This window comes from Harpia harpyja, chromosome 1 (genome assembly GCF_026419915.1).
Source record: "Harpia harpyja isolate bHarHar1 chromosome 1, bHarHar1 primary haplotype, whole genome shotgun sequence".
Taxonomy (NCBI): Eukaryota; Metazoa; Chordata; class Aves; order Accipitriformes; family Accipitridae; genus Harpia; species Harpia harpyja.
In genome coordinates this window covers 34,684,969-34,698,228 of record NC_068940.1, presented here as the reverse complement: position 1 = coordinate 34,698,228, position 13,260 = coordinate 34,684,969, and the positions used below count along the sequence as shown (strand labels likewise).

The 13,260-nt window shown below is 35.5% G+C and overlaps 1 protein-coding gene across 4 annotated transcripts in view; it reads left to right on the top strand.

Moving 5' to 3' along the window:
* The window catches only part of GNAS (GNAS complex locus), a 161,555-nt gene that overhangs the window by 96,014 nt on the left and 52,281 nt on the right, over positions 1-13,260 (top strand). For all 4 annotated transcript variants that reach the window (XM_052786525.1, XM_052786534.1, XM_052786553.1 and 1 more), the window contains exons 3-4: positions 5,622-5,676; positions 5,762-5,881. In XM_052786525.1, the coding sequence (XP_052642485.1) occupies positions 5,622-5,676; positions 5,762-5,881 (175 nt within the window). The remainder of the gene's footprint in view (positions 1-5,621; positions 5,677-5,761; positions 5,882-13,260) is intronic.

Genomic DNA, 13,260 nt, shown 5'->3' with positions numbered 1-13,260 from the left:
CTGCCTGTCAAAGAACTGAATTGTGTTTTAAAATGAAATTGATGTATTAACTTTTCATTTGCTTTCAATGTGTAGTTGCAATGGGCTTTTGAAGGTGAGCAGAAAGGGGACAGCCTGTGGCTACTTCCCTGTGCGTTCATGATTGTTGGTAATACCTGAAAGCAAACTGAGATGCACCTGTGTTGAAACACAGCAATGTCATTTTCTCCTACAAAAAGCCAGAGGCAAATTAATTGTTTTGTAAGATTTTTATTCTGGCTCTTATACTTGCAAGTTGATTCACTTAACTGGCAGTGCTTTGCACAGGCAAGGGAAGCTTTTCACTAGGTAGAATTGTTACCTCAGCAAGTTCAAGAGTGAGCAAAGTTTGACAGTGCTTCAGAAATAAAGGTAATTTATGCATTATACCAATCACTGAAGGTGATAGAAGTCAGACTGTTTACAACCTTATAAAGAAGACAAAGGCTAATGCTTTTTATTAACATTATGTGATTACATTTTAATATGCCCTATTAAAATGGTCTATATATACTCTCCAGGCATGTACATTTTTGCAATACAAGTTTAAAGAGAAACTTTCTGCTTTTTTTATTATTTGCAACAGCATCCTGAGAACTGCAACAAGTTGGGAACATAATTAATAAAGAACATTTTAACATGGTTTGGGGGGTTTTATGTAATACAAAGCCAGTCATTCGCTTGGTGTGCTCTGCCCATGCTGTTACGTACCCTTCAGGATTCTAGACAAGCTTGCTTGTGGTGAAATAATGTATACACACTATTAAATTGCAAACCATTATGTGGCATTATTTGTTATGTTAAGGCTGCACACAGGCTATCATGTGTTAAAAGACAAACTGAGAAAGAAAATGATGTTTTGCAAAAATGAAAGGTAACATTTATATCTGCAATATGCAAAGAACGTTCCAATATTTTGTATTCACATTGTAAGTATTCATGTTCCAGGGTATGTTCCTTTTTAGGCCATGTTCATAGTGGGATTAATTGGCAATCATCACTGACCCTCATTAAAAGCCTTTTTCTGTTGCATATTATCTGATCAAAGTCTTTTTACTTTCACTCAAATGATGCATTCCACAGCATTAAATTTACCTCTTCACAGTGTTCTTCATGACATGTCTAACGTTTGGTTCCTAAAATATTCCTACATTTAAAGTGTGGAGTTTCCTGTATAATCAGGGGATTTGGGGGAGATGTGGGGAGGGTTTCCCCACTAACTTAGATAATTAATATATGTTAAAATGATAGTGCTATATTATCATGGCTATCTTTCCTTCTAAAGGGAAAAAAAAATTATTGTTGTTGCTTTGCTCTCTGCATGTTTTGGATTTTTTTCTGGCTATCTTATCATGGGTTTGTAGGGTTTAAAGAAACATATAATTTCATTTCTGTTCATAAAATCTATCTACTTTTTGCTGGAAAAAAGAAATAATATGCTACATTCTGATTTAAAACTAGGTAGTTCTTTGTATTTTTCTCTTCAATCTTGCCCGAATTCTGTGTGTTGAACAGAACTTTGCAACAAGGCATACATGGCTTCTTAACCTATTAGTAGTGACCAATAAATTCAAACTTCTTTGCTTTCAGGAATTTAGATTAATGTCATAAAGGGGTCACAGGATTTAGTACTTCTTTTTTTCTTCCTTTTTTTTAATTCTTTAACAGGTTTTGTTTTGACCATTCATTTCAGCACTGAATTTCTTTAACTTTTCTACCTGTGAGATGTTTATGCTGGATGAGCTGAATCCTTGGTCCTCTGGAATGTTCTTTTTAAACTGTAAATGTTTTTTCCAAGTTCCAAGTAATGGTTATTCATATTATCTGGAAAGTAAACCAGAAATTAACATTAAAATTAAATTAGTTTACTTTCTGTTAATGTTTGGTAGTGTGTTCATTGCGTGTAAGATTTGACAAAGTCTGAGTAAAAATGTTGCCGTTTTAATACTAAAGCTCAGCCACAGGTGGAGAAGTTCTTTACTAAATACTGATTGGGTTTGTTTTCAAGGAATATTTGATTTTCCTGACCTTTTTTGTCATTCTGATTTCATGTTATTTGAATTAAAATCTCGTCTTTTTTTTATAGTACCTAAAATAGACTTTATTAGTTTTCCTGAAAGCTATGTGCAGCTTTGCTTTGGCCCATTTAAATATTGAAAACAGCAGGATTTGAGATTTTTCTTATAATCCTCAACTAATAGAGTTTAATGCTTTGTTTGGCCTACCCTACACAGCCTAAGCAAAAGTTTTAAACAAGATTAAAAATATGACCTTATTAACCTACAGCATCTAAAGATACAGAACAGGCCTGCAGAGACTGCAGTCGTTCATTAGGCAGGATAGCATGGTGCTATTCCCAATCTACTCAGTCTGTTCCAGAGGAAAACATTTTGGCTGCCCAGCTTTTTTCTTTAGTAGTTTTGGCCATCATGCTGGCACCCAGGAATAAGAAAGAAAAAAGCAAGAATCTGTTTCTAAGTTGGATATTCAGTCTTCATGGTTGGGGAAAATAAAGTTCAATTACTTTTGGAAATTCGAGGTGCAACCTGTCTGGGATTTCTCAAAAACAATTCTGGCAGAGCTAAGGGACAGCAGAGGTGGAGCTTAGCTTTTGTTTACTGTACTTCACTAGTCCCTGAATAAAATGAGTTTCACCTTTCGTTTTTTGAAGTTACAGTAGTATCTAAGCTGTTGGATGGGTGATTGATGAACATGTTGCGTTCCAGAAGAATAAAGTATCTCATTGTCATGGAAAATTTATGCTTCGTAAACATTATAAAACACAAAATGACATGATACATTCATTGCTGTGTAATAAGATTCCTTGTTTACTGGGCATGCTATAGGGCCATGGCAACAAAACCAGAAATAGGAACTATGAGTATTCTTGTTGTAAAGATGATGATGGTTATCAAGCTGTTTGTTGCTTGCTGTAGCTCTACATCACTCTATATTCATTATCGCTTTGCAGTGCCACTAGTAGCGTGAGGATCAGTGAAGAGGTGTAAATGTGAAAGTTTGACTAAAACTTATAATAAAAATAATATGGTTTATTGTATGGTATGGAAGAGTCAGGTAAATGTGCATTTAGCTGATGCTTTGAGACAGTTATCTCCAAGTGTTCTAGGGGAGAGAATATAATTATAGTTTGCTTAAAAAACAAACAAACAAAAAACCCCCACACATAAACATACCCCCCCAACAGAAGACTCTCTAAACTTCTGTCTGTCTAATGATGTTCTGAAACAAAGCAAAATGACTGAATATTTTTTCTGAACTTAATGCTTTAAAAATACTGATATCTCGCTTAACTTTCAGCATATCAGTTGCCCTTTTGATCTCAATGGGGTGGAATCTGAATACATGTTCATTAAGTTCAAGACCCAGCTGAAAATTGGAGGCAAAATGAAGCTAAATTGCTTACACTGTTATTGATAAACATTTCCTGCTTTCATACCATTTATTTTTTTTAATAAAGGAACATAATTTTGTGGCTGATGTTTTTGCAACCATATGTGCACTATCTGAAAAATACAGTATTTGTACACCTACCGTAAGTCTTGGTTTGTGGAATGGAGAATTTCTTAAGACCTGGGGCAATAGAAAACATTGAAGATGGGAAGGAAGAGGGTGAAAAGGCCTCAGTATTTCCTCTCTTTTCCTGTCTTATTTATTTTCCTTAGTTCAGTGCTTTTGGCCTTTCTTGGCTCACTGCCTTGTTCCCATCAGCAGTGCCAAATCCCAAAAGCAAAAAAATGGTAGTCTTCAGGAATAATGTGGTCTGTAGGTAGATCAAGAAGTCTAGGGAAACCAAGAATTTACATCTGATGATTGATCATTTAATTTTCCTTCTGCATCAAGTTTCACTGACCTTCCTCGCCCTGGCCCATAGTTTTGAGAATATATGCAGTGGTCAGTGATGAGGAGCTGATGTTTAGGGATAATTGCGTTTCTGTTTGGTAGAGTTCTGCTGCTGATTCAGACATGTTCTCTACACAGCTAAGTCATCCTGAATGAGCTGATTTGATGCTGCTGTTTGCTTTCCATCTGTAAGAGCAGCACTTGCATGCAACCACGCTTTCACAACTGTAGAATGTATAGTAAGATCCTCCACGTCTGTATCTAAAAGGCAGCGTGACATGCAGCTGGCATGGTGGTGTTTTCCTTGACCCTATCTTTTACAAAAGTTGCATTAATCTTTCATTTGATAACCAAAATTCCCACCAGTCTTGGATCTCTGCATCTGTGTTATTTAATCAGTACTTTTTTTTTCTGTTCTTCTGCCTTCTTGATTGGTGAATATGCTTTCAGTTTCATTTTAGTTGTTGGTTGTGAATAATTATAGAAAGGAAAAAGTGATAAAAAGCATTTGCAATATGAGTACTTAATTAACTCAGTAAAATGAGTTTTTGAAGCTTTGGTCTGTAAGCTGAAAGTGCGAGCAGTACCTTTTTAAAGGGTAAAAAAATAAAACATACTGTTGGTAGTTTGAAGTCTCTGGGATACTGTGCTGGAAAAATGTTAGTTTTCAAAATGAAAAAAATTAATAGTTGGTATAAATATTCAGATAATGAAAGCATTCTGTAAAAACAGTTTCATGAAGATTAAAAGGTCACTAGACAACTTAGCTGGGTTTTTTTAGTAATTACATGGCTAACTTGGTTTACCTCAAAGTAGCAATTTTATGCTGCATATAGCAAGAAATTAACAATTAAAAATTTTGTCATGGTGCATTACAATTAAGTTAGAGTTTACAGGCTCAATACTAGTAAGACCTTTAGGATGCTAGTTCCTCGTTATACCAAATGTTTGTTCATACAGTTCTTTTGATTGCACTATTTAGCATTGAAAATAACTATTGTCCGATTTGACATAAAATACAATACAAATATAGTAGAGGCAATGTTTTACACTCTGGTTTGCTTGAGCCTGTGACGCTTTTTAATTTGGTTGCAGTTAATCCCAAATGATACTGCTCATATAGAGCATTCCAAGTGGTTTTCTAGCCTACTCTTCAGCTTGTAGTTAAAAGGTAATTTTACATATTTGGATTGGCCCTTTATTATTTATTTTAGATTTTACATCCAAACTGTTAGTTTTACTGTCTCTGTCAGGTTGAGTTCTCCGCTCTAGCTTTTCCTGCTATGACATCATTTTTGTGTTTTAATTTTTTTGTACTTTGAGATTCTTTGGTCTCCTTTCCTTTGTTTTTACTTTCAATAACTTACCCATTTTTTTCTCTATTGTTTCCGGTTTATGCTTTTCTAAATAACTTCAATGTATGTCTAGTATTTTGCATTCAAATGAATCAAAATCGGTTTGATTTTGTAGAATGTCTTAGTCCCAGTCTAAGAGTGCAGTAAGTTTTTATTTAAGCCTAAGTAGATCCTGATTTTTGGATACAAATAGGTGTTTACTGTTTAAGTAGAAAAGTTATGAGATATTTAGTCAAGTCTGTCTACAAAAGTGTTCGGTGGCTGAGAGCACTTTAGTCAATAGTGACAATATATTTTTGATAGAATGCTTTTCTAGTCCATGTTCTGTTTCAAAAAATATTCTGCTTTTATGGCTTATAAATTTAATAATGTATTTTTTTATTACAGGGAGAAGAAAATGAAAATTCAGGATATTAAAAACAATATTAAAGAAGCTATAGAGGTAAACTTAGGAGCTATTGTTTTTAATTATTCAAAGCTAGCTATTTAGACACTTTCTGCAATATTTTATTTTTATTTCTTTGCAGACAATAGTGACAGCAATGGGCAATTTGGCACCTCCAGTTGAACTAGCCAATCCAGAGAACCAGTTTCGAATCGACTACATCTTAAATTTAGCTAACCAGATAGACTTTGATTTCCCACCGGTAAGTAAATAATTCAAATAGGCTGCAGTCATGCTTTTTCGCAAATTGTTATGTTTCACTGCACTGTAGTAAATATTTACAAAAAACAGTGAGCTGCTCTTTGGGAATTACTACAGTAGGTGTCTTTGGTCAGTGCTAATCAAATAAAGTGTATAGCAACACAGCTAAAATATTTAGGCTGATCCTTTATGAACACAGTTTCTTGTGCTCTACTGAAATCATCTGCAGAGTCAAGATGGACAGTGCTGGCAGTAAAGTTTGGATATTGTTGGGAATTGCCCTGCCCAAAAGGAGTGAAGATACGCACAGCAGTCTGTTGATGATTAGCTGGCATTTAGTGATACTGTATTTCTCTCTTTTGGAAGAATAGTAGAGTTTTCTTGCTGATTCAGACATGTTCTCTGACAGCTGTGTCAGCCAGACTTTCTGCAAAGGCTCCACACACTACGTCCTTGCCCCAACCCTCCCAGTCCTAGTTAATCATTCAAAATGCCAGCAGTCCCAGGGTAAATGCAGAAAGTATAATTATTTGGTTGGTGGTATAACTCTGTGCCCACTCACTGTGATTAATTTTTACTGTATCTCAACTAGGCTAGTAGCAGAAGCCCATGAAAATACAGTTTGCAAACACTGAACTTTTAAGCACTGAGAAGGTATTTTTCACTAATTGCCATGAGGTACCTTATACTTGCAGTAATACAGGAGTGTTTCAAAGCTTGTATTCTCTCTCTGTGCACTGTTCGAGAGGGCTGAGGGTAGGAATTACGATGAAGTATCAAAATCGTGATCCATTTACACCAGAATTTTGTATCCAGCAGTAGTCAGTCCCAGATGCTTGAAAGTGCAAGTGCAAATAGTAGTAAGATGTGGGATAGTTTGCACCACAGCAAGGTTTTCGTAACTCTGATTTGTAAACATTATTGAACAAGCTAGTCTGTGAAACCAATGACAGTTACCTTTTGCAACTGTTGCTGCTTCTGGGAATTTCTCTGCTTTGGTCAGCCTTTATTAAAAGAAAAAAACAACCAACCAACCAAAACCACATACTTCATGTGCAAGGCAGAAGTCAGGTGCTATTACCAATTAATTGGAGATACTGGCATTGTAATCTTCAAATCCAGTAATTTTCAAAGTTCAGCAGGCACAGACAGGTTGATAGAAAGGGGGATATATGATTCTTCTCTAGCACGTAAAATGTAATATTAGTAAATTTATCTTAAAGAATCTTAAATAAATTAGAGATTTTGAGATTTTTAACTTGACACCTCTTTAATTTTGACACTTGACAGTATTATTCATAGGAGTATTTGGTTCCTTCATGGATGATCTCTTCTGCTAGGGGGACAAAAAAAATTGTGCTTTGAAGATAGTTTTAGTGGAATATTCGAGAGAAAAGACAGTGGCTCGTTACTCCACCCTGTGTGCTCTTGAACTGGCTGCGTGCCCGCAGCTCTCCTACTGTCCATTGTTTTGTGATAGTTCAGGTTGTGATCTGTAACAATGCTATAACAAGTTCCTGTGACCTACCTTGTACTGAAATACTTGATTTTCCTTGTCTCTTCTATCTCAGAGGGGTTTTTTTTCTTTTCTTCCATTCAATTGGAATGCAGTTATTTTTTAAATATTCTTTTTCTTTCCCCTGAAAGGAAGGGGTAATTGTGTAGTGGTAAGTGAATAAGCCAAGTGTTTATAAAAATTAATAATTCAGTATGTATCGTCTCTGGTAGGATACATGGTAGCAAGCCCTTGATGTCTAAAGCAATAGAAATACACTTACTAGTCCATAAATAATTTCAAGTTCAGTGAAGAGTCTTTGATGTGTTGAATGACACACAACTTAAGGAATAACAGTGCTCCAATAAAACTAGTTTTTCTTCTCTGAGCAAAGGTACTGTGTTAAATTTTTAAGCCCTGAGTCTACAGAGGTTTAGGTGTGTGCATAACTTTGACTAGTGGTGAGCTTCATTAGCATGATTAACTAATTCATATGTAAATGTTTGTAGGGTTGAGGTTTTAAACTGGATATACATTAGCCACTAGGTTAGGAGCCACTAGGAAGGAGTATTGTTGGCTCCCTCTGCCCTCAGTGATTATATAAACTAATATGTACCTGATTTCCGATTTTGTATGAATGTAGGTTATAGTCCTTTGGAACCTGAAAAACTGAACCTGCATTTTAATTGTGTATTTTAAATCAAGTTAAGACCTAGAATGTCCCTAGATGCCAACTCTCAGTGCATGGTATCAGAAATACACGATCCTTCAGTACCTCTATCAAAATAATTTTGACTTTGTTATAAATTAATTAATAGTACTTTGAAGAAAAAATAATTTTCTGTAAATGGAAAGGATAGCCTTATGCTAGTTATGCTTTATATCTAAGGAAATCTTGATTATTTAATTTCTCCTCCAGAATTTCATAAACTGGCAGCTAAACCTTTTCCTATATAGAGTATTAATGCAGAAGAAGGGAGGGGAATTTGAAGCAATGTTATCAGTATGTGATGCTGTCTGTTTTGAGTTGTAGAACTTGCTTTCTGTCTCTTCCATTTTCTTCATGGGGAATCATATTTCAGCTGTTATGAAGGCATATTTTCCTCAGTATAGTATTTGATGCTGCTCTTCTTGGCCATAGGAAGAACATGAAGGTAGGGAGAAAGAGCACTCATGTACCAAGGAGATATTCTTTGAGGGTTCTGAGTACTTAGCGCCATACTCTTTAAAAAATACAAGTCTGTTTTGCTTCCCTTTAAATGCCCGTTCATCTTTTTCTAAACATTAATTTAGCAAGCTCTCCAGAAGGCAACGCACAGACATACAGAGTTTAGCACTAGGATTGTGTAGTTTCTTCTCCAGCTACAGGGGTTCTTCTTTACAACATAAGAGGCTTCATCCTTCTTCTGTACATGAAGGAGTAGTTTAAATGAAGTTTTAAGTCCACACCAAAATCTATGTTTGTAATTACCTGTTGTACAGGAGCTAGAATTCAGGTTTCCTAACAGCAAGGTTCAGTGTAATGTGAAAGGCAGAAGAAAGTAGAGGAAGAATGTGGGAGCTTTACAGTGTGATGTTAGTATAGGGGCCTGGCTCTACATATCTAGGATTCAAAGAGCAACTTTTGTATTCTGATATTCTAATTCTTTTCTTAGTTTGTGTCTCTGTCTGGTTTGCAGTTTTTAACTTACAGGAAATGTGTGTCATTTGTATACAGCATATTGTATTGAATTTAAAAAAAAAAGAAAAAAACCAACTCGATTTAAAAACAATGTTGGTACAGTGCAATGCTAGGTTAAACATTCCCTTTAAAATTGAAAATTTAGGATGTTGGAGATTTATTAATTCAGCACACTTGGTATTAAGCAATTAGATTTCTTGAATACAAATAGTAGCATATGGGGAAAGGAAAAGAGTAGTACTTACTGAAAGGAATTCTGTCCACATAATCATGTTGGCGATTTAAAGTATCGTAATATTTAGTAGATCAAATCTGTAGCTCCTTTTGCAGTCCTTCCGTGTTGTTTCACCATACCGCTATTGGCAAGAACGTAGGAGAGTTTCACTCTTAAGAGCCGATGGTCCAATTTGTCTTTGGTATGTTTTCAACAGACAGGTTCTAAAATGCAAATTACAAAAAGAAACCCCAAACTATGTGACTCAAGTGAATTGATAGAGGCTAGGAACATAACCACACTGAAAACCTGCGGAGAATGCTAATTAGTAATATTCCAGGCAAAACAACTAAGTTCATGTTTTTACGTGAAGTATTTTCTGCCTTAGCTTATTGTGGACTTCTAAAATAGCTTGAGGACATAATATCTCCATGGGTAATGGAGTGCTGTTCTGATTTAGTTTTGCAAAAGACTTTGCTCCTTTTGGAGGTAAAATCTATTCTTATTAGGCTTGTTGCACAGCCTTTTCTTAGAGCAGAGCAGAATGGAAATAACAGAATTGTAATCAGGTCCATGTAATCTATTGTTATTATGAATAGCACTGATAAATATTGTATGTAGTATGCTATTTGCATCACGGGGAAACATTCTTGCTAAAATGACAGGACATTAAATGACTAAGTCTTGCAAAAAAAGTCTAGCCCTGCTAGTTTGCATGAACACTGAGAATAACAGGGAGGTCATGCTTTCCATAGAGAATTACTGAAAGCAGAACTCAATTTTTTCTAAAGTACTACAGTACCAATTTTTTATGAGAGATTATCATTTAAGGAGGACCATTATTGTTGCCTTTATTCAAGTTGGGTTTTTATCATGCGATTAAATTGTCACTGGCCAACATGATGACTTTAAGCAAAGGAAGAGAAAGTTGAAGAAAGAAAACCTCCAAGTTAATCAAACTGAAGTCATTTGAGACAACTGAAGCATTTAATTTTAATAATCGAGCTGATTGTGAATGCGCATTAGTTAAAGCCTTAGAAATGAGGTCGTAATCTATGTGTTGATGTATTGGTACAGATCTGAAGGCATACATGTAATTACTGCTGCCGGGCTTGTGTTTTAAGATTACATCATGATAAATAATATTTTTTAAAAAGAATAAATTCATAAGTGATTTAGAAATTATAAAATTAACTATGCTCATAATTGAGGCTCTCTAATGAAACAAGTAGTGGTTTGCTTGAGCAGTAAATTTGAGACCTTGCCCGAGTTTGTGCTAGAACTGCTCTTTTAGTTATCTCACACTAGCTAAATTTTGTAGGAGTAAATTTTACTCTTTAATTTTCTGTGTAACCAGATTAATACATGCTTTACAGGATCGGTGTGGTGTGTAAGAACAAAGACCTTGCAAATCAAAATTTCAGGCTTTTTTAACAACTATTCCATCAGTTAAAATGGAAAAAAAACCCCAAATGATGCTTGTAGTTGAGGCTTCCTAATGGCATTTCTATCACTATTGTCCTTTGATGCATTCAGCTCAACACAATTGTATGTGTATGTTTTCAATGTCAAAAATCAACCTTATAAGTATTGTCAATAACTCTGACTAGCTGTATATCTGTTTCAAATATAGGGTGATGTTGGGTTAGCTGGGTTGTAGAGGTGATATTTTTATTCCTGTACTGCATGCCAGACAGTGGTTAGGATATTTTCTCCATCCGTAGTACCAACTAGAATAGTGGTCTTTTTCTCATCCCTTTATTTTTGCTCTTTTAGAAGAGGAAAGGAAATGCTCTTGTTTTGTGGACATTTCTCTTTCCATGATCAACCAATTTGAACCAAGCTGCCAAATAAAACCTACTTATATTGGGTCACAGTCCCTTTATAATTCTCTTGGTTTAATGAAATATTCAAAATAGCAGAACAGTATTTACAACTGCCTATTTTTAATTGATCTGGAGTCAGCTGAAGAAGATGTCTCTTGAAAATACCATAACAACTTCAGAAAGATTTCAGAATATTAGCTATTGAAATGCAAAATAACTGGGGAAATCACTCCAGCCTATGGCTCTCTAGATCTAGGAAAATACATGTTCAGAAGAGATGCGATCATTTTTAGGGTGTTGGTGAAATTATCTGCAGGTTTTTTGGTCCCGGTTTATTTTTTATTACACTGCTCCATTGTAGTTATCTTGAATCTCTCACTACCAGTGCTGCTGAATAGGGTTTTTTTATGGTTTCTGAGTGGTGTCCTTGAGGCCGAGCTTTACCACATGCTGGCTTCAGCCTCAAAGCCAGCTTAGCATCCCCTCTGCCCACAGCCATCCCTTCCTTCTCCTCCACACCATGATGTGCCACCCTTACTTGCACCAAAAAAACATCCATTGGGTCCCCAGCATAAATCAGACCATTGAACCGATCCAGGTTAAAAATAACCCTGGTAACCCTTACTCCTCTCTCTTCTATTTTGGGGAGATTATTTTTAACGGGGATCAGTTTTGAGGGCTGGTTTATGACATGGCCTGTAGGCAGTGTGGTACAAATGAGGTGGTACAAATACATTAATGCGCAGCAGGGTCAGAGGTGGGGGTAGGGGTCCTTAAAATGTTTTTGATACGAAAATCTTCAAGAAAGTAACAAGAGTAAGAACCTCAGTAAGAAAAGATGTGAACTGGGATCTCTTTGCTGCCAAAAATGTTCCTTAATTATGTAGGCAACAGAACAAAATTATCTGTCCCTGTAGATAATCACCCTGATGTGTATAATGATAGATATATTATTATTCCTGTCTAAATACATCATGAAAGAAGAAGAGAGCTGTTCTGGTTTGACAGCATCACTAGCTTTATAATGTAATGACAAACGTATTCACTCTTAATGGGGGACATTTCCCATGAGGCTATCTTGAATGTCACAGATTTTGGGGTGTGAAAGTAGGCAAAACATTTTCTCTGGTGGGTATACCCCTGGGAAGCTGGGAACACTGGTGGGACACAGAGCCTGGTTTCTTGGGCGTCTGGATAATATTGTATGCAATTTGGGCAGCTATCACAGTGAGAAAATTTGGGGCTTTTGTTTTTTCTTGTCCAGACTCTTTATGATTTTGAGCAAGTCACCTCAATGTCCTATATACTTTTTTTTTTTTAATGCCCTATGTATCTTGTTATCTGTAAAATAGTGATAGTATATGTATCTTGGAGATGCATCTTGAGGTGCAAAATCGGTAGAAAATTTGGATATGTGAAGTACTTTTAACTCAAGAATGTTAATGTTAACAAAAAGGAATGGAGAGTATTACAGACTATCAGCAGTGATGTGGTACTAGATCCTCTGAAATCTTGACTCGCTCTTTTTTAAATCTGCCATTATTTTATCTACACAGAGCAGCTCCTTCTAAATGGACTTCTAGATAATCCAATTGAGTTTACTTGATCAGAGTTTAACAGGACTTAAATAAAGCTGGTTTTCCTATCCTTTAATAGTAGAAATAAATTCTTGAATACAGATTAATTAAAGAGTTCTTTTGAAGCCTTCTTTTAGTATAGTGACTCTGAGGTAGGCAGCCACTTGATTTCATTTCTGTTTCTCATAGTTAAAACATGTATAACTAGTAATGATTTGCAAATGAATCTCCTGAAATCTCTGGGTTTTGTCCAGATGGATAGATGCCCGATATGAATGTTTTATTCTTATGGATGAATAGCAGTATCTAGCAAATTCTGGCATTGCTAACCAGTTATTGGAAGTGATCTTTTTTAATTTCAGCTTCAGTCTGGAGTACCTTAAATTTTTGTTAGGCTGTGAACTAGCCTATTGCATCATAGTAAGAAATATTATTTTCACGCAAAGCTTTTTTCATGAATAATTGAAATGAAAATATATTGAGCGTAAGTATAAAGTAGTATCTGACTTATTTGGTGACTAGACATTATTTTAATGAGTAAGAGCAAATACTGTTAGAAAACTTAGTTTTTAGGTTCACAAGCAAAT